We start from the raw sequence: 23,082 nt of genomic DNA, 5'->3' as shown, positions 1-23,082 counted from the left end.
ACACCCAGGGGAACGGCGCCCCCAGCCTAAAGCTGTGGAGCGCGGCATGAAAGCGAGAACAGCTAGAGATTGCCAGTGTAAACCCCCTTCGGCTTCGACTCCATTTACTGCCACAATCGCGCCAGTCCCTGGGGCGGGGGGGGGGGGCAGATTTTCTTTTGTGGCTCATGGGGAAGAATCACCCTGGAAAACAAGAACGTGGGAACGGCCCCTTCTTGTGTTCTCCGGCAGCCCCTCGGCCCCCCTGCCTCCGGAGAGCAGCGCGGAGCGGGCCAGGTCTCGGCTCGCCTCCGGCAGTTTTGATCTCTCGCATCCATTGCAGCGCTGCCCAGCACGAGCCGGGCTACGAAGCGACTTTAAGTTACATGACACTGCTCCTAGTACAGAGATCAAACGGGGCTCGCCTAGCGGAGCGCTGCCCAGCGCCCGGGGTCGGAATCTCCCGCCTTCGCTGTCACTGGACCGGGCTCTTTGCTAAACGCTGCAATTGATCCGCAATGTCCTGCGCGGGACAGCGGGCAAGCTTCTCGGGCGCGTTCGTACCTACAGATCCCAAGCTAACATCAACCAGCCATTCTCAGCCCCCTCCCCTTCCTTCCCCCCCCTCCCCCGCCAAATTCTCGCCCAACTTTACCATGCAGTCTGCTTCTAAAGAATGAGTTTCCAATCAGTTACACGTGTAAACAATTTCCCTGTGACTCCTTCCAAAGATTCAAACCTTTTGCTTTCTGCTGATTTGACTGTAATTCTTTTTCCACTGAAGCGAGACAGTAATTGCTTCGGAGTGACTGCAATGGTTGGCTTTTGTTCTTTGTTTTTATTAAAACCTGCGAAAACTAAATGTTTGTCTTTAATACACTTCTATTTTAAAAAAAAAAAAAGCCAACGGGTTACCTTAAAATGGGCGTTTAGGTAAGGTCAGAGAAATGTGCAATTCAAGGTCAATAACTATGCCTCGTTTCTCGAGTTCTTTTGATTTTATTATCGAATCCCATGTGTGGAATTTCTTAATAAACCAGACAGAGGAAAAATACCATTTAGAAAGATCTTTGTAGCAGTGTCCAAAGTTTATTGGGAGTTATTTTGCAGATTTCAGAGTAACAGCCGTGTTAGTCTGTCTTTGCAAAAAGAAAAGGAGGACTTGTGCACCTTAGAGACGAACCAATTTATTTGAGCATGAGCTTTCGTGAGCTACAGCTCACTTCATCGGATGCATACCGATGAAGTGAGCTGTAGCTCACGAAAGCTCATGCTCAAATAAATTGGTTCGTCTCTAAGGTGCCACAAGTACTCCTTTTCATTTTGCAGATTGTTCTCAGGAGACAAGTATAGTAGGGATTTGCCTTGAACAGTTCGGGCCACAATTTCAGAGATGTATTTTTTTTTATTTTAAAGTCTTCTCATTTGAGATTATATTTCAAACGTCTCATTAGCGGGCCGTTCTCCCAGCCAAGATTATGTGTTAAAGATGTAATTTACTGCACGGTCACTTTCCTTTGCTATCAAAAGGTTGACTGGAATGATCAGTTATCATACACGCTTTAGGGAACAATATTTATTTTTAATCTGCATCAAAAATATCCTGTTGGAAAATAGAAACAGTGGAACGTGTTGTCATATGAGATAAAGCATGCAATGCCTGTCGACTTGAATTTTAAAATACGTTTTTCTTGTCTTTGATTTTTTCTCCTGAAATGTTTTTCCCCTGCTAATGCGGCCAGATTCGGCTGGATTTTTCTGATATAATTCATAAATACAATTGGGTTTGTTTGTTTGAGAAAGGGAGAGACAATCATCAGCGGGGTTCAGGTTTGTCGGGGGGAATTTCAATGACATTTTTATAATTTAACGCAGCTTAAAAGCAGTTTTGTAACCGATTGTAAACATGGTCTTCTTGTTTGTGCAGGATTTGTGCAAAGTATGTTCCTTACATTCCTATTACATTGGGACATCGATTACCAAGAAAGGTAAACAGGCTCACACTTAGGTATTCACAGGTTCTCTTTGTAACAGTTTGATTTGGTTTTCTTTATACTGTGTGAAAGGGAAGGTCAAATCTAATTATAGTTCCTTCCCAGTTCTGGACAGTTTGCAGCTTTGAACCACAAACCCTTTCCCAGTCATTGATATTATTATCTGTAGGAATCGGTTTTCACGAAGATGATTGCTGAATAAAATATAGAGTGTATGGGGAAAGCTGGCGTGGGATCTCAAATCACGTTTATACCAACCGGGCCAATGTTAGCAAACACAGTTTGCTCTTTAGCATCCAAAGACCAAACGAGTGTTTTCAAATATATAGGTGTGTGTTCATGTTTTTACAAATCAAAGGTGGTAGACGGTTATATTTGTTCTTGTTCTGATGATAACCATAGTGGCTTATTTGTTTAGATAATATATTATGTCCCTGCGCTGAGAAAATTATATTGGCGGCTCTTCTTCAGTTTAATAGGTAATGGGAGAAAAGAGATTTTATATATACAATTTATTTAAGTATGACTGAGGGTTTGCGCTTCTTTTTCTCCCCCTTTACTTTTCTTCTCCAGGGCACAATGGCCTTTAAATGGCCATCAAATTAAAAGATGTCTGTAGTTTCCATGTTAACGCACAAAACGCTGAAGGAAAACAAATCCTTCGGGATGGGATTTATTCCACCAGCTCAGGAAACAATTTGAAATATGCTCTCCAAAAAAGTGACAGAGGTCCCCTCTATTAAAAGCCCCGGTGAGACAGATATACATGTGTGTTTGGTAAAAAGATCAGTCCGATGAGGAGCCCTCATTGGGAGCAGGACATAAAAAAAGAGCGTTGATTACCAAAGTTAGAAAAGCAAGGGAGCGATATATTTACCTGAAGCCGGCAAAATCCTGTCCAGGGATATAACTTCCCTTTTTAGGAGGGTGATTGGAGATTAAAGAGCACAGCCTTCTCCTAAACAACATCGGGCCATTATCTGAAGGATGGTTTGCTTGGGCAGATTCTGGTGTAACAGGATAATTAAAGAGGTGCGAGATAGCTTAAACAAACACACGCACCAACGAGATAGGATTCGGTAGAGAGATTCGTTTTTAGGATCATTATTGTGTTTTACAAACAGGAGATCTGCTAAATTATTATTTTTATCCTGATTATTGCTACGGAAATGTATTTTCACACGGGGTCTAACCAACGATTCATAACTCAAAATCGGAACACAAGTAAATCCCTAAGCATACAAAATTGTCACCCTTTCGGCCAATTCCTTCTGGCAAGAGACAGCGAATTGCACATTCTTTCCTTTAAATTTCGGTTTTCTAATGACTGCTTTAAATCTGGAACTACCTAAAGCCGGACTTCCTGGAACTGCGGCAGGAGCAGTAATGACAATAATACAGTTAGTTGGGTTAAATGATGTAAATATCTGCGCGTTGCTGCATTATCTCTTCCGGATCTATGATCTCTAATGGAATACATTTCCGCAGAAGCAGGTAAAGTGCAGGGAAACCAGCTGTGGGCATTTGAGACGGGAAATTGACCAGATGTTGTAGCGACACACACAGAGATCCGCTGTCTTTTGTCGCGGCTGACTTTTGTCCTTCCCTCCTTGCAAAACAATATGAACGAAGAAGGGTATTATCGCTAGGTTTAAAGCGACGTGCAGTTAATGCAAGGAGCTTGCCCTTGTTAGTAACAGTGTGTTTTTCCTCCCGGTGTGGCTGGGGGTGGGGGGCGGGTGAGTTAGGTGCTGTTCACTTTGTTGTTGTACTTTGGGGAAATCTTCAGCAGTTCTCCCTGCCCCAACCGCTTTCTCTCGCGTTTGTTCCTCAGTACTTGCCTCTTAAATCACTTTCCAGGGTGACTCCTCAGAGGCTACCCAAAAGCATAGAAGCAATACATCTGGATCTAGGCATTCGGGGGGTCACTCCTACTTCACTTTAACGTCCTTCCGGGGTTTTGGTGGTAATACAAGTCAGATATTCCAGGAAGACATCTTTTGACTTTCTATAGCTGAATTTTTATGTGGGGGTGTCACACACGTGTATGCTGGACTGAAAATTCAAATAATGTTAATAAAAGAGCAGCATATTTCAACCGAGTGCCATTAGACAGGCTAAAATATGTAGCCTGCTAGATTGTGGAAAATTCTTCCAGTGGACGTGGCTGGAAGTCCAGGGCTTAACATAGGACGGGATTCAACTTCACAAGGAACAATCCTGCACTGACAAAGGGACAGACTCTCACATAGCAGAAGTTGAGGTTCTGAGTACAGTGCAACACACTTCCTTTTCGATGCCCTGAAGTTTAACTGAGACCTTGTCCCGAGGGAGGGGAGACATACCACCGTTCTTTAAAAATAATAACTGGCTGTAACAGCCACCCAAGAAGCGACTGCGAAGTTTACAATAGAGCAATGGCTGGTCAGTTTTGTTGGTAGCGACCCGTGTTCACAGTGTACAGATTTATCCATACATGTGCTTGGGGTCGACCTCAGCTCACAAGTCAGGAGAGGCTGAGGGTTTCCGGCAACTCGCAGGATCAGGAGAACTGGGCTTAAGGTACCGAATTTGGGAAAGGCTTAGAAATGATGTGAATCCAGTAGACTTTCTTGGGACTCTCAGGAGGGAAGAGGGGACCTGAGAGAGCCCTCGCTCCTGCTCTTGTTTTAGGATATGGAAACCTCAGTTGAATCATATTGGAGTCCCTAGCGTGTGAATGATGAACACTGCCACGCTGCTGAGGTCTGGGGAAGAGATGGGGGTGCAGCAGCTGCCCTGGGGGGAGGAAGGTGGGAGACTAGAGCCCCCAGGACTCTAAGCATGATATATCAGGGGATCAAAAAGGCAGCGCGACCAGGGCAGGACTTTTCCTCCCGGAACACTGGTGTTTTTTCTGCTTAATACAGAACAAAGGAGAGGTGGGCACAGCCGCTGCTGGAGAAATCAAACAGGCGAGCGGTGACAATCCCACACTGTGTGCGTGTGTACCTGCCTCACGCTGAGCGTGCACGTGTAGTGCCCGTCCATGCCGCCCCCGGCTCCTAGGGCTATGGATGGTCTGAATGGGCATCACTAAACTCCTGCCTAGCTTGCCAAGCGGATTTGTGACTCCCGGATTTCTCCCCCTTTCTTTTTGCTTGCTGGTGTGTGTTTGGTTTTTTGTTGTTTGTTTCTTTTGTTTTACCTTCTTGAGCGAAAGAAAGCGCCCCGGTGAGCTGCTGCTCTCAGTCCTCATCCATTCCCCCATGACTGGTTGTTTGATCGCCAGCCACACAGATTCATGTCGATGGATTACAAATCCCGAAAGGAAAGTCTTGAGTACTTTGGCTGCAGCTGTGTGAGACACTGATCTATAGGTGCCAGATGTGCACTATAACCTAACCCACTCCTCCCCCAGGGCCTGATCCTGCATCCCATTGGACTCATCCTGGGCGCTCTGCTTGAGCGCAGGTTTTGGGCCCATGGTTCCACGATGTTAGCTGCAAATACTTTCCACTCTAATGACCAAAGAAGTGTCCGGGACCATCAGCAGAGATCTCTCGGCGCCCAGCGTCAGGCCCGGGCCTCCTTTGATACTGACTGCGTGCAAAGAGTGTTTGCGATTCCCCGAATCCTTGCGCGCTTGGCTAATGAAACTACATTCGCGTGTGGGTACATAGTCTCGTGTGTGCGTGTGTGCGTGTGTGTGTGTGTGTGCGTGCACCCGCAACCTACGGACCCGGAGCGTTCAGCAACGGCAGGAGAAGAGGTTTGGATGGTGTGTGAGATGAGAGAGACTCTAGCCCAGCCCCCGCTCTATGTATAGGTCCTTTCAACCACTTGCTCTCCCAGCCTCCTGGGCTATCGCGTTGTCGTGTAGCTCAAAGTCTCGGATATTAGCACGTATCTCCCACCACCTTATTTTGAACCGCGCTATTTATAATACGTTCACAATGCCAGATCACCGCAGAAATGTGTGTCTCTCTGTGTCTGGCTGTAGATGCGGGTGTGTAATATGGGCTGAGTTTGTGAGGTCCGGAGCACCAGCCGGAGACTGTTCCAAGTACAACCACACCCCCTCCAGTCCACCTCCCCCTTCCATTGCAAGCGCTAATTGCGGTCCTTCCCTTGCGCCTCTGTCCGTGGGTCCTGCCGAAGGCGCTGCTGCACCGGCGGACACGTCACGGGGCACATTTATCCCCTCCCCTCTCGCGGCGCTCCTCGCTTGCTCCAGCCTTCACCAAAGAATTAACTGAAGGTGCCACTCCAGAGCCGCTGGCTATTCCTGGAAAAGAGGAGGCGGAGGAGAAGGAGGAGGAAGACCTTAGTGTTTCGGTGCGTGGGAGCAGCACCGAAGTTAGGCTTTGGGAGAGTGGGGAATTTGCCTCCGATCGCTGCTGTGCGGTGCGCTTGGAGAATGCGGCTGTCAGCTCCTGGAAGGTGAAATAGCAAACCCTTATTTCTCCTGTAAGGTAGAGTCCTCGCTCTCGTCGCATGTCAGCGTGAACTAGCTCTCGCTTCGCATCGGCTTTTTATTTTTTCAATACGTGTCAAATAATAAAAATCTCTCTTTATAATATAAAAGCCTTTTTTTAACGAATTGCCTTGGCCAGCACTTGGACTTGTTTGGGTACTGACTGCCCTGAAGTGGCGCTGGCCTGGAGGAAAATGGATCCTTTAATGTAACTGTTTAGGAGAACCGGATTTAGAACACGGGCTGGAGCAGCGAAATCAGCTTGGCTGCTGCAGACCCTATTCCCCAAATCTCAGATGAGAGGTGAACGGGGCTTGTGCTAGGCAGAATTGAAGGCAAGTTCTGCACTAGTGGTCTAAAATACACACAGTTTGAGACACACGTGTACTGTGAAAGCATATTTCTCCAACACTGGTTACAAGACAAGCGGTCGCTCTCCTAGAAGGAAAAGCGAGCCTGTGGTTTTAGAGCAATCCCTCCTCACCGGCTTTGACTTTCATTTTATGCCTGGGCTGCCTTTCCAGCTTGTCTTCTCCTCTGCGCCTTGGGCTCTGGGACCAGATCCCTTTGCACTAGTTCATTAGAGGACAACCACCTTTTTTAAAAAAATTGCAGACTGTCTAGCACAATTATTTTCTGCTGAGCAGTTGCTTGAAGGCTTTGTTTTTCGGAGGGGGGAGAATTGCATAGAGCAGGAAATCATTCGCTAAACAAAGAAAAAAAAAGGGGGGGATATGCTCTCTGTGAACGAGAAGATCCATTTCCAGCTGCAGCCACGGTCCTGGTTCATGTAGATCTTTCAGTCTCTACTTTCCAAGTGCGAGACATTTGCATTGCAGAGTCAGCCCAGAACTGCATTCTCCTGACCTGCTGCGGCTTGTGGCACAGAGGTGGTTTCCCACTCTCGCCCTTCTGATGCGTTGATTTTTGTTCTGTTTTTTACGAAGAAAATAGTATTAACGGTACAGTCAAAGTCCATGCTCGCAGCAGTCCGGAAGGATCGGGTCTAATATGCCAGTGTCACCCTCCTCATTGCCGTGCAAGAGCCGCGATGAAGGAAAAGTCCAAGAATGCTGCGAAGACTAGAAGGGAAAAAGAAAATGGAGAATTCTACGAACTGGCCAAGTTGCTGCCCCTGCCTTCAGCTATCACCTCCCAGCTGGACAAGGCCTCCATCATCCGCCTCACCACCAGCTACCTGAAAATGCGAGCGGTCTTCCCAGAAGGTAAATCCCTCGGCTGCTTCCGGGGCACCTGCTGCTTCTCGCAGGGCAGGAGCCTAAGGCAGGGGCTTTGCGGGGCGGCGGGGGGACGGGACAGCACACATTGGGTGCCGTCTCTTAGCAGTTACGACCGTCTGCGTTTCGAGGGTGCAAGGGGGGCTGAATGAGCCGCGACAGCAGTTGAAACGGTGGCTGTCTGTCCTTGACTGTTTAGACATAGCCACCCCTCCCCACGCACACCCCAGGCCGTCTCTGTGAATTGTATTTCCGATTGTGACCTGTGCCCAAGGCGCTAAGCAGGCAGGGGGCCAGTCGCCACGGGTTCAGTCGTATTAATCAGGCTTATTTTAAAGCTTAAATAATACCCCAGAGTTTGGAACGGGAATATTTGTAGGTCGCGTTGTGCGGCGCTGAGCCCGACAGAACCGGGAGGAGGGAAAGAAGCAGAGCTCCAACCCCGGGCGATGAGGCTGCTCAGATCTTGGAGAAATGGTGCCAGGCAGCTGACTAAACACAAAGCAAGATCTGTGCGTGGTACATTCTGTGATTTTGTTTTCTTTCTTTCCCTGTGTGTGTGGGGGGGGGGGGGGGGAGGCGAGGTTAGATCTGCTTAAATGATTGTCCTAATTTAGGACGCGATAATAGAAAGTGTAGAGATCAGACCTAGGCAGAATGGGGGGAGGGGATCCAGCCTACAACTAGCAGGTCAGGCACTTCATTGGTGAGGCCTAGAACCAAGAATACCTTTGGATAACACTAGGGACAAGTTGGTGTTTTGTCTTCACTCGCTCACATTGGAGCAGAGTTGGGGGTGGGTCATGTGGAAAATAGGAGAGCACAAATTCACATGAAACTCACTTGCAAGAGGTAGGGACAGAGAACTCCCGTGAGAGGGGCACAGATATCTGAGAATAAATCTAACAAAAGGGACACCACAACAAGGGAACCTATTTCAAATATGTATGAATAATATAAATATAATATAATGAACATCAATAAACTTGCAGGTGTGACTTAAAAAAACAAACAAACCAAACATCACCTCCAACAGGCGCAGAGTGTATAAAAATTGCTACCATAAGAGCGAGACGTAACATTGAGCACACAGGACATGACTTGGGGCTTAGTTTCCGTTCCGCCACACACATTGTCTGCTCAATTGCAGCGCGCGCATTGTGCTAACAGCTTTAAAGCTTGGTCCCCTCTCCGAGATTATTTTGATTTCGCCTCTCTCTGTTCTTCAACGTACTTCGTGCAGCAGCCTGGGATGTGCTCTCAACCCCAAACAAACAGCAGCAGCGAAATGTCAGCGCGTCCCGAACGGATACATAGAACTGGTTGCGTTAGGTGGCCCGGCGCGAATAAACCCCTGGCATGGTGCATTGGTCTGGAGTCCACTTGTCAGCAGGGTGATATAATTAGTTACATAGCGCTGGGACATCTGCTAGAAGACCTCCCCCCTCCCCCCGCCGTTACTAATTGCATGGGAAATTGTTTTCATTCTCCTGGGGGGAGGTGTCCCCGGCGGGTGTTTGTTTCTGAAAACGCAGCATTTACCGAGCTGTATAAACGCTGCCCAGTCCACCTGCCTGCAGGGATCCAGCGCCCAGCACAGAGCTCAGCATTTCTAGCCTCGCCCTCGTCTTTTGCACCCACGCCAAACCCTTTAAACGTTGGAATTATTCGGCACAGCACGGGGCTGGCAGCGAAATTAGCTGTAAAAAAAGTGTCATAAAAATTCGCATCCGTAAGTAGACTAATAAACCCTCTTTTGTAAATGAGCGGCAGGTTAAAGATTTCATCTTTGGTTGTTAATGATCGTGCCCCGCTCCTGCAAGAGCCGGGGAGGACCCTGGCTCGGACCAAATCTCCAGTAGGACTTTTTCGCCAAGGGAGTCTTTGCTTGAGCCGGGGCTGTAGGACGCGCGGCCTTTTTCAATGAAATTGAAAATCTGCTGCGAAATGAGAGATCTGGGCAAAGATCGGAGTCCGAAGCAGTTATGGTCCCCTACTCCCACTGAGCAGCGCCTTCCTCCAGAGCGGGCGCCATTGGCTTCATGGGGATACGCGGGCCTATTCAGCTGGGATAAAGGGATCCAAATCTGGCCCTTTGGCTCTCGCGTGTGTGGAGACCCCAGTCTGCTCGACTCAACCTTGAACACCGTGTCCTTTAAAGGGAGAGCAAGCAATGGACATAAAATTTGAGATTTTCCCCTCAGATTTTTTTAAACCAAACACTTAATCCAAAAAATACCAAACCCCCCCCCCCACACCCCTTCCAAACAAGTACACACTTCAAATGTTTCTTTCACTGAGCGGAAGTGGCCAATTGACATACATTGTGTGGGGCCGTTTGTAATATGTCATGTTGTATGACCACTAAACTGGATGAGAGAAATGAAATTAAATGCTGGATAAGATTCTCTAGGTGGTTAAATAAACCCAAATCTCCTCCTTTGTGATTTGTTTGGCCTGTCTGGACAGATGATGGGGGAGGAGAGGAACAATTAGCATTCCAGAATGAAAAGTCTGTTATTCATCTCAGTTTCTAAGGAGCTTATGAAAGGGTTACAAATGAAAAACGAGAAACGCTTTATCAGCTACGTCAATAATTATGAGCAATGATTACTTAGTGTTACCTAAAATCAATAATTTTGTTTAAACGAAAGGGTTCTATCAAACATATAAAATAAAGACATTTACCGTTCTAATAGTACTAAAACATCCCAGTGCTTTGGTATATTGCTAATGACTTTCGCAAATTTAAGTCATTATAAAAGTCCCGATTAAGAAATATCTTGTAGTAATTTCGGGAGGGTTTCCCAATTTTCGATCGCATCTTTCCCCCCCCAAAAATAACTAAATTACATATTTAGAAATACATATGTTGAGATTTCTCTGGACAGGGTCATATTACAGGTTTCCCAGACAAAACTCTCCTGTTGAACAAACTGTGTCAACGAACTGCAGTTCACTTTTTAAGAACACTTAAAAACCAGAGGATGAAAGCCTTGCGAGTTTATATACCTAGGATGGCAGTGTCTTATGTGTAAATTCTCTTCAGACCAAATGACGGTGTGCTTCAGCACTCCCCATATGCTTATGAGTAATTTTAAAAATACATATGACAAACGTATTCTTTTGCCATAAATACTGCATAATTATAATGAAAACCATGAACACTGAGAATAGTATATGAAAGACGAAGTGAATAATTTACTCCTGTGTTTCTGAATATATTTTTTAAACTCATAGGGGGAGAGCTGTTGGAAAGTGATAACTAAATTATTTCAGCCATGTCCATTAATAAATTGGTTCAACTTTGGAAAGTTTCAAGCTGGGAGCTACGCTCTGCCAGACACTTGCGGGGAAGTGGTTGGGACATAATTCCTTTCACTATCAATAACTCCCTTCATAGTTGGGTATCTTTCCTCAGGAAAGAGCTGATGTTTCTGAATTTGTTTTTTATATAGGAAATTATAATGAACTTCTCCCTCTCTCCCTGATATTTTCCCAAATAGCATTATTTAGTGGCCTTAGTCAGCAGAATAGAAATACCTTCTTTTTAGAGTTAGCGTTACAGACAAGTGCAGTCTGGGATCAGTTCCCCAAAGTGAAACAGAGCCTGGAGAGCTATCATTTGTTGATCTCCGAAAGCGCCATCATGCATATTTTCTGCTATTCAATATTTTGCTGAGATCTTGGTTTTTTGAGAGGAATAGATGATGTGTCTGCAGTCAGTATTTTAAACTCTCTTGTAACAGAAAATTACTTCAAGGTTTTGCAGATGTCTAGTGACTCAGTGTGCCCATCAGAGATCATGTGTCTCCGAGACATAAATATTAGACACATGGCTACAAACTGTACTTGATGTGATTTTTTTCATCCGCGCTTGACAGACAACCAAGATACCTTTAGGGCCAAATCCGCATCCCATCAAAGTCCATGGGAATTTGCTGTTCACATCAATGGGAACAGAATTTGGCCCAGAGGAATATGTCCTGGCTAGAAACCAGCTTCCTTTTATTGTGCCAAAATTTCTAAAAGGTGAATCAAATCTAGAATAACCTATGTTGAGATATATAATTACGTTGTAAATACAAGAGGGAAAGTGCACTACACCACTTTCCGATGTGTGTAAACATCCACTTTTAGGACTGAATGATCATCTTCGTGACAACACGGAACCAGTTTTGTTTCTTTAAACTGGGGGAGGGGAGGGGAGGCGTGAGGGGAAGAGACGTCAGAAGTCTGCAACCTAGCTGCTAAACCATCGAATTTCTACTACATTTGATCAGAAATTATTGTCCAGCTATGAAACTTGCTGAGTAGGCCAGGAAAAGGGTGGGGTTTTAAAAGCCTCGGTAGCTAACGGTTTAAGAACGCCCTGGCACATAGCGTAGACAACTTTTAATACATTTTTAAAAGGTGTCCGCGGTTGTGGGGCATCCCTACGCTCCCCTAGGCTTTGGGGCTTGAGGCAATCCGAGTTCCCATCCAACCAGTTACTGTATGTTTAGAAGATGGACAGTTTAGTCTGGGCTCACAGAACGCCCCGCGGGAGGATCCGGAACAGGCCCACCGAAGTGAGCGTGAAAGGAGAGTTACATTCATTAAACCTCTTTTATTCTCCCAAAGTGCTAGTCTTGTAGGGTATAATTTCGTGCTTCAGTATGGTATCTTTTTTCCGTGTGGATTTGCTCTGACCTTCAAATTCTGAATTAAAATCCAGGAGACAGAAACATAGCGTATATCCCTACACCCAAGCTCTGTAACGTCATCCTCTGTCGCGTTTTGATACTTTGCCAAACCATTTATTACTGCAGAACAAAAATACACTAGGAGATATTTTTGGTGCTTGGCTGTCAATACGTTTTTCCACAAATGAACAAATAGAAGTGTGTGGGGGGAGGTGGGGGGGGGAACCTATTGTTGAGTTGAAATTATCCCATCCACCAGGTTATGGCGCTGAGGTTAAATTGTGACTCCACGCATTTTCAAGAACTAGCTTTAACACTGCGGATTTATTAATGATTAAACCAAAAGGAATGAGCTGCTTAATAAGTGACTCAAAAATGTAGCGTATGCTATTCCTACCACTACCGAAAAACAAAACAAAAGCCTGGGAGATAGTGTGAATTTTTCTTTTATTTCTGTGCTTGGCATCATGTCTTAACAGTAAAATCTGGGACCTATTGCTTACTCCTATGAAAAGACATTTTAATAATTCTTTAAAGGGCATATACATATTTTCTTGTCCTCAGTGTATTTAAAATAGAGCCAGGAATATAACGCGGGTTGAATTGCAACTGTTTCAACTCAGTATTTTTCTGTACATCTGCGACGTTTAACATTCGCTTTAAAGGCTACAAACACTGCTGAGAGTGAGCCATTCATGAAGCCGTGTGTGCCTATTTTAATAGTAGTAGATGGTCTTAAAGGGTTTATTAAAATAACAGACGGCATTAGGGCTTCCTTTGAGGCTTGCTCTAAATGTAAATCGGTGGCATTTAAAGATCACTGGAATGTTGGAGGCATTCATAACTGGGAAGCAGTCACAGGTATATGGGCTGCTTGCAAGAAAGATATGGGAATCGGGAGCAGATTAGAATAATCCAGGGATTTTAATAATCTCCTCCATCATTTCTTAGCAGCTGGACTTTTCACATCAGCGGCAGGACGCATTTCAGTTTCCTCCTAGAGCAAATCTGGATGGCACGATCGTCCGCAGATGATAATTATGAACTGTGGTTTGTCTGTTTTGCCCTTGTTGTGAGTGAGACTTTCAAATATCTCGCCACACTAAATGCGTCTAAATACTGTCATTACAGGAAGGTTTTTCTCTCGCTCTTGTTTGTGATTTGGAGCGGGTTTGAGTCTGTGGTATAAGTTTGTTGGCTCCAACAAAACAGTCGGTTTGGGCTGGGTTTTTTAACATTTTTTTCTCAAGAAATCTTAACCCCGACCGCACTAATATTTCTGATACCTGACTTAAAAATACAGCTAGAAAACAAGTGGATCTCTTAATACATATTTAATAGATCTAAAATAATTTGCCATATATACTTAGAGTTCCAATCCACTACTTGAACAGGAGTCTGCTAGTCCTAGACAAAGGCCTGTATCCTTTCCTCTTACTCGGCCAGGTCCTAGCCACCTCCAAAACACAACAAACTTAACACAGCTAAGAGTGATCGAGCTATTGAAGGACGCGGTCGATCTAATTCTGTCAAGAGTCGTGATAATTTATGTGCCAGAAAGTCAAGATAGTTTCCCCCTACTCCATTAGTGCAAACCCCCCCCCCCCCGGTAGAGTTAAGGTGAGTGTGCAGACAGTATTTCAGCAGGAGGCGACACAACTGCTGAAATTTCAGAGCCCTGGGAGTTGCTATGACTTGGAGCAACGCTAGTTTGCAGAGGTGAGAAATGCGTCTCCAAACCCGCGTGTACCGATTCCCAACCCGATTTGATCAGCGCACCTGCAGCTATTTCCCGTGTTCCAGAGTCGAGAATAGGGTCGGTGTGGGTCTAGGCCCGGTCTTGCCCCCCAAAAATCAAAGGGACTTTACCATTGACTTCAGGGATGGGTCCCAAGTGCCACAATAGCTTCAGTGAGAATTTTTCCCGTGAGAACTGCGGGATCGGGCTAGGTCCTGTCTCTCTGTTGGAGTATGTGTGTGATCACAAGAAACCTCACAGCTGAATTATTAGGGTCACCATCAGCATCTCCAATGCAGGGGGAAAGGAAGCTGGGGGGGGCACCTCCTTTTTTGTCTCTTGCAGTCGGATGGTGTGGGCTGGTTTGCCGCTCTCCTGCCTCCTGTATAATTGCAACGTGCCTTTCTCCTTCATAAGCTGTTTGCAAGGCCAGGGGAGGATGCCCAACAGCCAGTGAAATTCCCCCCGGAGAGGGAGCAATGAAATCCCAATGTTTGTAGTTGACCCAGGTTCCTTTAAATTAAGGCTATTGAATAACGCGCAGGATCGTGCACTAAAGGGGAGTGAGAGCACAAAACGGTGGAGACACAAAGGAAACACTCCAAATTACAGGGCAATCTGATACTTATGGACTACTTTACTGATAAGTAATTCTTTTAGCAGATTTCCAAACAGAAAAGCTACTGGTTTTTTTTGTTTAACCTTTTCTTTACGTAAAATGCTTCCAGATTTTGTTACAATTTAACCCATTTTTTTCCTCTGAAGACTGAGAAATGTGAATATTAAAATGTCCTGACAAAGTTTGAGATGTCAGATTAAGGGAGAGAATCGTGTCCATATTTAGTAATAAAAGGGAGGGAGCATTTTAAAATGAGAATCAGACGCCGTGGAGTTTCTCTATGAGGTTCGTTCTACTTTCAAGTGTCCTGCCATGTGATTTTTTTACCTCCCCATCGAAAACAGTCACCGTAGAACTGTCAGTTGTCCAGGCGCCCCGGCTAAAGAAAATCTTCAATGCGTGGGAGACAAATAGAACCGCCAGTTGTTACTTATATTTGTCTTGGGGTAGTAGCGGGCAAAGACCCAACAAAAATTGAAGCTCCAATGTGCTAGGTACTGGAGGGACACTCCATCACACTGCATTCCCAGCACACGTCGATTAAAATGAGAAAAGAATGCAGGAGAACCACGATTAAGATCATGAGAAAGTGAAGAGAGCCCTCTAGTTAACATTTATAAAGAGATGATGCCACTTGTCCGCAACATGGCTGTGTGGCCTGTATAAAGGAGCTTTGGAGAAGCAAGTCAGAACTCAAACCTCCAGGACAAAGGCAATACAGCTTAGTTAAAAAAAAAAAGCTAGATATTTTCTCTGTGACAGTCTGCTTCACCATTTGCTTCCTGTATTGGATAACAGACTACTTTCGGGTTCAGTTTGTGGCACAGAAATGTCCGGCTCTGGAATTCAGTCTGGATTGGAATTTCTTGGCTTTGTGAACCTCTCTCGCTCTAGATAAATGTCTGACCTTAATTGATAGAGGTAATCCCATAAATTTAAAATCGAATGGGGAACAATTTGCCACCCCTTGATTGTTGTTAAAAATGTTAAATATTTGCCAGAAAAAAAAATCCTCCAGCTGCTCAGCTTTCTCACAGGTAAATATGCAATATACATCTTAAAAGCTTCCTTAAAAATGACTCCGTGAGAACTGCGCTATAGAATATTCCTTTAAAACCAGTCTACAAGCTCGTCATTTGGAACCATTCAGGTCTATTAAGTAATCACACATTGCATTTCAGCAATTTACAGAATGCTTACTTTGTACCAGCAACTCCTTTGGCTAGGTCCTGCCTAGTGAGTGAAATGTACAGTGTTTACTGGTTAGACAGGAATAGCTCCTTTGAGTTTATTGCCTCCATATGCACCACTCACCTACAAACCCATCTGCACGCCTCTAGGAAGAGCCGTTCATGTGCAGCGGTCCCTTTTTCAGAATTTCAGGTTGTATTCGCTTTATTCCCACCTTTGAAAATAATATTTTATCGACTGATTAAATGACTTTAAAACAAGGAAAAATATTAACGAATCCACTAAATGTATTCAAATTCGATATAATTTTTTAATGGCGAAACCGATTTTAAATTTCGAAAAGAAAAAAAACTGCTGGAGAGAGATTTTATGTTAATAGTGAGTCTGCGCTAGAAGGCTCCGCTAAAAATAATGGAAATACTGACATGACATTGCTAAAACTGTAACTGTAATACCAAAGGACACAATCAAATACACCGCTAGGCATTGCTATATTGGAGTGACAGTTGTTCACACACCATTATAAAATCCTCTCTATGACTGGCTTAAGGAACAAACCTGCTTTGTACTTCAGTTAGTCAGGAGACCGCTTAGCCATGAGTAGTTTTTTAAAAATGTATCTGTAACGTTATGAGTGAATTCGTTTGATTGGCTCAAGGTGACTTTATCATTTACACTATTAAAAAGGGCAGTCTGTATAGCAATAAGATAACTACTAACGCTTTAATTTAGTATCATCTTGCCAAGGAAAATTCATGTTTCTGTGCTCCTTTAAACAGCAGATACTTTCCACTCAAGAGAAGGTTGCATTTTAGCAGAGAAAGATGGGAATACTTTATGTAGCAGTGGAATTTGTAAACGTCTGTAAAGTGCTTTGATATAGAGGAAAGCAGCAGATGAATGGAAGCTCTATTTATTAAAAAATGCATTTTCACACTATAGGGAAATGTATCAAAATATAGACAGATACCCCAAAGCAAAAACAGCCTTTCAAGGTAAAAGTCTTCTGCCATTCAGTTTACTGACGCATACACTCAGGCAACTCCGATGGCTAATGTGGATGTTCAAAGAAGACATACCTCTTGGACTGACTGGATACACTGAATTATTGATATGGCTCCTTAGCACAGGAGTAGCAGAAGGATGACTGAGTTATAGGAAGGTCAGTGGTAGTGGTGGAAGTGGAATAAGCACAGTCATGTCTTGAACCATTGTTTATTAATATTGGTCTTCACTTGTATTAGTAGGGTCTAGGAGCCCTAGTCAGGGGCCAAGACCCATTGTGCTGGGCGCTGCACAAACCCAGATCAAAAAGACAGCCCCTTCCCCAAAGAGCTCACAATCGAAGTATGAGGTGGGGTAGCACGAGGAAACAATGAGATAATATTGGTCAGTAACACCAGCACAACAACTGCCTCACAACTTTTTAGGTTTATCCTGACCTTCTCACCCTCTCCCTTCCCTCCATTCCCTTCCTTGTCTGTCCTGAGCCTCCCCTTGACTTGGGGTTTGGCCCAGGCCTCTGCCTGCTTCACCTGCAGCCAGTCAGGCAAAGCAAATGGAAACCCAGGCCATTCCCTGCTCAGCCTTTAGCAACAGACAGTGACAAATAATTGCCCGGAGGAGGGGAGGGGAGAGAAGAGGAGGCCGCGCTGAGAGCAGGGGCCCCGACAGCACTATCTGATTCGAGGGCCCCATGTGTCTCCTTCAGTGCAACAGAGGTGGCCCGGCCCCAGCCCGTAGCAGTCCTGACATACGAGTGTCCCCTGCAAGTGGTTGTGTGTGGAGCGGGGCCAGCGGCTACAGAGAGGCGACGTCGTGAATTCACCTTAGCTTGTGCGAGCAGCATGGCCAGGCAAGGCGGCAGGGGCAGTGGGGCTGCCTGCAGCGTCTGCCGGGGCTGTGGGGCGGGGGGGCACTTGGCCGCAGTGACTGAGTGACTCCGGACAGCGTCAGCCACTTCTCCTGCCCCGGCTCGGGGCGTGTCTTTGCACCTGCTCTCTAGCGCCGCCCTCGGGGTCCGCTGCAGAGGGAGATAAGCGGCCATTGGCCGCCGCGCCTCGCCAGACAGCCCTGTTATTGTTCGCGCCGGGGAATAAAATAAATGTCTGGGCGCATCGTAAATAAAATGGCGGAAGAAACACACGCAGGCCCCTCCGGCGAGCGCGGGCCGCAGCGAGGCCCTTCGCTTTGCAGAGCCGCCTGGGTGGCCCCGAAGCCGGGGGCTTGGCCGGGCCCCTAGGGGCAGCGAGGCTGAGCAGAGGCTGCTGCGGGCCCCTGCCGCGGGGTTGCTCGGCCCGGCCCTTTGCTCAGCCTCGTCAAGCCCCGTAGGTCACTGCTGCGGGTTAAGAGGCGCTCAGCAGCTTCGGCCCCCGAAGCAGCCATTTCCCACTGTCTTTACAGCCACCGCCCGCCTTGCAGCCGGCGCCTCCGGGGCGGGGCGGGCGCAGCGGCCTCGGCGGGAAAGCGGCTCCGGGGCCGCGCGGCTCAGTCACACTGCCCGCCCGGGCTGCGGCCTGGGGCAGCCGCGTGTGCGCCAGTGACACCCCGTCCCCCTGCGGCTTCCCCGAGCGGCGGCGGCCCGCCCTGAGGGGCTCCAGCTTCGATGGGGGAGCGGTTACAGCCCCCTTGGAGCACGGGACGATCTGGCCGAGGGCGAGGACGTGGGGCTTGTGCACATAACGAGGAGCCGGGCGCTTGTCTGCCTGGGCGCATTACCCACCCAGTGCATTGGCCATCAGTCGCAGAGCAGAGTAACGCAGGGCTCAGCCCTGCAGCCCCCCCTCCCCCCCGCCCCGCTGCAGGTCAGGGGCTTTCTGCCGGGTCGGGCCCCGCGTTACCTTCCAGCCCAGGCGCACTTGAGTCGCGTGGGGAGACACGGGCTGCGCGGCAGCTCCCGGGTTTGACAGCGGTGGGCCCGCGGCGACTGTCCGTCCCCGGGCGCAGCTGGGCCCTGGCTAGGACGGGCCGCGGGCAGGGTACCTGGCGCGACTGGAACTAAAATGGCATTTTAAGGCGCAGGAGCGCCCCCCCCCCCCCAGCAGGCTCAGCTCGCCCCGAGCCTGAACCCCAATGTCCTGGCGCTGATTCGCCGACAGAAAAGCCCACCTACGCCCTCGCGGGGAGACGTGCCCTGGTGTTAGCGTCCTGCGGCCCGGCCAGCCCCGCAGCCAAGGGAGCCGGGGACACGCGCGGCCCCGGAGGCTCATGCCCATCCCCGAGTTTCTAACTGACCTGTCGCTTCTTTTCCAGGTTTGGGCGACGCCTGGGGGCAGCCGAGCAGAATAGGGCCCTTGGATAATGTGGCTAAAGAGCTGGGATCTCATTTGCTTCAGGTAGAAGATGCTTTATTCGAGTTTTACACGCTGCATTGGGATTTTTTGTGACTCTGTGTGTAATCCTCCCTATCGCCCTCCCAGCCTAGTTGTTACATGCAGCCTTTGTGAGGTCATTCTGTTAACACAACTTAGAGCCACGATTTTCTTTCAGCTGTTCAGGGGGAAGCCAGTCCTTTTAATTTTCGTTCTTTGATTTTAGCAGTACCAACAGCCTACATTAATAAGAACGGTTTGCCTGGTAAGCCTAGTCCAACAATTACAAATAAATCCTCCCACCCTGCACACACACTAAGGAATCTCTTTTGGTACTACAAACGGCCCCTGGTGAATTGCAATGTGGATTGTATTTACTATCAACAATCCAGTCAGGGTGTTTTTGTAAATGGGAGATCATAGTTCTCCACAGATTGCTCAATAGGGAAAACCTTAAAAGAGCGCATGGCTCCTGCAGCAGGAGGTGAACATCTGGATTAGATCTCCTATTTAGTTAGCACCTGAAAATACAGTTGTTCCAAATCCTGTTGATCTGCCCTGAAATTCTTCTGCTCCCCATGTGGATGTCCCCATGCAGCAGAGAATTTAGGGAGCAATAGTTGGGCTGGGGCACCCAAAGGGAGTTTTATGTTTGTAACCTTAATGGAGGGCGGACTCTCCCTCCCACTTTAAAGACATAATAAATTGTAATTATTTAATGGTCAGTTTTATTGAGGAAGGTTAATATTTAGTCACATAGCTGTTTTTAAGTGTACACTGGGGTAGTGATTAAATCAAAAGAGAAACTCAGCCTGGGATCCCTAAGTATTGGAAACTCTTTCAGAACCTCATTCCTAACGTAGTCCACTGGCATTTGTGTCTGTTAAGCTGTGGGATTTTAAAGGTGCATTCAGAAAATTTGTCACTCTATTTTCCATGCTATTGTATTAATTCTCCTTATTGTTTTTCCAGTTTGTATCAGAGTAGCCTAAGAAGTAGGCAACATTGATACAATTCATATGACTAGAGTTGAAGCGGACAACTTCTAGTGCAGTGGATTGTAGCTCACTCTTGTCTTTCATTCCCACTGTTTTGAAGATAAGATACAGTGAGGTGAATAATAACATAATGAAAACCTGAAGCTTTTAGATTATAAACTACAGTTATAGGAACATGGACATTAATGGTAAAAGCCCCTTAGTTTCAAGGGGTATGGAATCAGGCCCTGGGAGCAGTTGGAATAGCTTTTAAGATTGAACCCCAAAAGATGTGGTGCGCTAGGTAAAGCAGCTAAGGTGAATAATCAGTATTAACAAAGGAAGAGCAAAAAGCATGGATCAGTTAGAAAAGATGTAGATTCAGATTAGATTTGAAATGGCACGAAGAGTGGATTTTTTTTTTTTGGTCACAATACCCTTATTATTTAAAGCCAACTTAAAATTGGTTTACTCCTTTGTTTAAAAAGAGAAAACTATCTTTCATGAAAGGGTTTGAAACACATTATTGATTTTAATAAAATAAATATTAGTACTTGTATTAGTACTTGTATTGAATTGAATAATACTATTTCTTTTGTTTTTTTACAGTGCAAATATTTGAAAATGTAATAAAAGCCCAAAATATTTAAATAAATGGTATTCTATTATTAACAGCGTGATTAATCGTGATTAATATTTTTAATAGCTTGACAGCCCTAATAAATATATTTAGGCAAGATTTGGTGATTGCTCTCCTGGAGATGTTCTCATCTAGCTCATTAAATAAGCACTTTGAATTTTATTTCAATATTCAAATATTATTATATATTTTAATAAAATAAATATAAGTACTTGTATTAGTACTTGTATTGAATTGAATAATACTATTTCTTTTGTTTTTTTACAGTGCAAATATTTGAAAATGTAATAAAAGCCCAAAATATTTAAATAAATGGTATTCTATTATTAACAGCGTGATTAATCGTGATTAATATTTTTAATAGCTTGACAGCCCTAATAAATATATTTAGGCAAGATTTGGTGATTGCTCTCCTGGAGATGTTCTCATCTAGCTCATTAAATAAGCACTTTGAATTTTATTTCAGATAAGTTTAGTTGATACGTTGGTTTGGAGCCGTTGGTTTGGAGCCATTGGTCTATCTTGAAAATTTGTGTGTAGGTACATAAAAATCTTTATGAAAGCCTTTGCTTGTACAGTAGCTACTTAATCTCTTAGTTATTTTACATTTGTTTAGTCTCAAAAGCAGTTAGGCAATATTATGTGCTAATTACCTATAACTGCTGTATAAAATGGATTTTACTTCTAAATTATAAATGCTCAAAAATTGTATTAAATCAACACAGTTACTGTCAACTTTTTTTTAAGAATAGCACCTTGGGTGAAATTTTGTTTGCCAAATTTCAACTCTAAGCTAAAATTGTTCTAGCTGAGTTGGAAACCCCTAACAATAATTCTAATGGAAGAATGGACACAACTTTTACTATACGATTGGGAACAGCAATTGAAAGTTGACAAAGAATGTTTAAAGTGACATTTTTATTTAAGGATGCAGTGATTTCTTTCCCATTTTAATACATCTACAAAGTTTTGTTTATGTTGAAGGGGGATAAAAAGAGTAAAGCTAAAAAGTAATCTGGTTTCAATTATATGCTGTAAAAATAGTTAGTAGGCCAGAGAATAATTTGGAATATTTTTTATTAGGGCCACATTGTATGCACCACTTTTACAGGATTTTATAGCTTTTCTCCTGGTTCAGTATCCTAAAATATGAATTAGTAGGTAGACAAGGCAGTTGTTTTATCTCTGTACTTTAGAAGTTAGTTTTCCCCTTCCAAAAATACATGTTTATTTTTCAGTGATCTACTTGTGTACAGGTATTTGGCCAGGAAGTTCAAAAGTGATTAGTGATTTTAGATATTTCTGATTTTCCTAAGTACTGGCCTTCTGAAAAATCAAGCCCTTATTAAAATATAATATAAAGCACCTCAAAATTGAGGCAACCAAAATCATTAGAAAATCCCGGCCATCTTTGTACAGTTTTAATTTCTATCCTATCAATCTTTTCTTTATGGGATAATTAAATCTTCTAAATCTTTACTCACATGAGTAATCATTACTTCCAAGTTAGACCTCATGTGAGTAAGGATTAGCAGGATCAGGCCCCAAGTTTGCATTAAATGTTATCATTAGTTAAGATTATAAGGTTGCAATGTTAGTGATGAATGACTACAAGTGATGAATGACTACAATGTTTCACTTTCAGTCCAATGAAGTTTCCCTTATGGCTTCTTTCTTTCTGAAACTGTCATGGGCTTTTTCATCCCTGGCAAATGCCAAATAGCTATGAAGAAGACAATTCTCTGTCCACACAAGCATAAATAAAAATATAGTAGAAGAAATTTAAAACATTGCTCAATTCTGCCATTACATCATAAAAATGGCCTGTATTGCATTGGATTTTCCCTTAAGTACTTCATAATTCAGGGTTTGTACTAAATACTATAGTAAGCCAAGTTAATAGGAGAATGTTAACTTAAAGTGCAGCATAATTTCTGTAAGGGGATAATGAAGTAGATTTCACAAATTTGTGTGTGATTAATATTCTTCACAGTGATAGTATAAGTTAAATATTTCTTTTTAGTAATATATTTCTTCTTGGGAGGGGGAACACTTTAAAAACTTTATTCTAAATTATCAATTAAACTGTGAGATTTTTATCCAAAATATTTATTTCTTACAGACATTGGATGGATTTGTTTTTGTGGTAGCATCTGATGGCAAAATAATGTATATCTCTGAAACTGCATCTGTTCATCTCGGTTTATCCCAGGTAGGAGTAACTTTCTGCCCATCTGTTAAATACTGATGTTGG

General features: G+C 44.7%; 1 protein-coding gene across 3 annotated transcripts in view; it reads left to right on the top strand.

Moving 5' to 3' along the window:
* The first annotated feature begins 6,223 nt into the window (after positions 1 to 6,223).
* SIM2 (SIM bHLH transcription factor 2) overlaps positions 6,224 to 23,082 on the top strand; it is a 71,317-nt gene continuing 54,458 nt past the window's right edge. Inside the window, exons 1-4 of one of the 3 annotated variants that reach the window (XM_075132837.1) lie at positions 6,224 to 6,395; positions 7,377 to 7,655; positions 19,153 to 19,235; positions 22,951 to 23,040. In XM_075132837.1, the coding sequence (XP_074988938.1) occupies positions 7,481 to 7,655; positions 19,153 to 19,235; positions 22,951 to 23,040 (348 nt within the window). In that variant the 5' untranslated portion in view covers positions 6,224 to 6,395; positions 7,377 to 7,480. Of the gene's footprint in view, positions 6,396 to 7,376; positions 7,656 to 18,476; positions 18,879 to 18,903; positions 19,236 to 21,294; positions 21,365 to 22,950; positions 23,041 to 23,082 lie in introns of those variants that run through there. The other 2 variants (XM_075132836.1, XM_075132841.1) reach the window with 2 other exon arrangements.

Source organism: Caretta caretta, chromosome 1 (genome assembly GCF_965140235.1).
Source record: "Caretta caretta isolate rCarCar2 chromosome 1, rCarCar1.hap1, whole genome shotgun sequence".
NCBI classification, from domain to species: domain Eukaryota; kingdom Metazoa; phylum Chordata; order Testudines; family Cheloniidae; genus Caretta; species Caretta caretta.
Note: the sequence above shows the minus strand (reverse complement) of the source record. Positions and strands in the feature narration are given on the sequence as shown.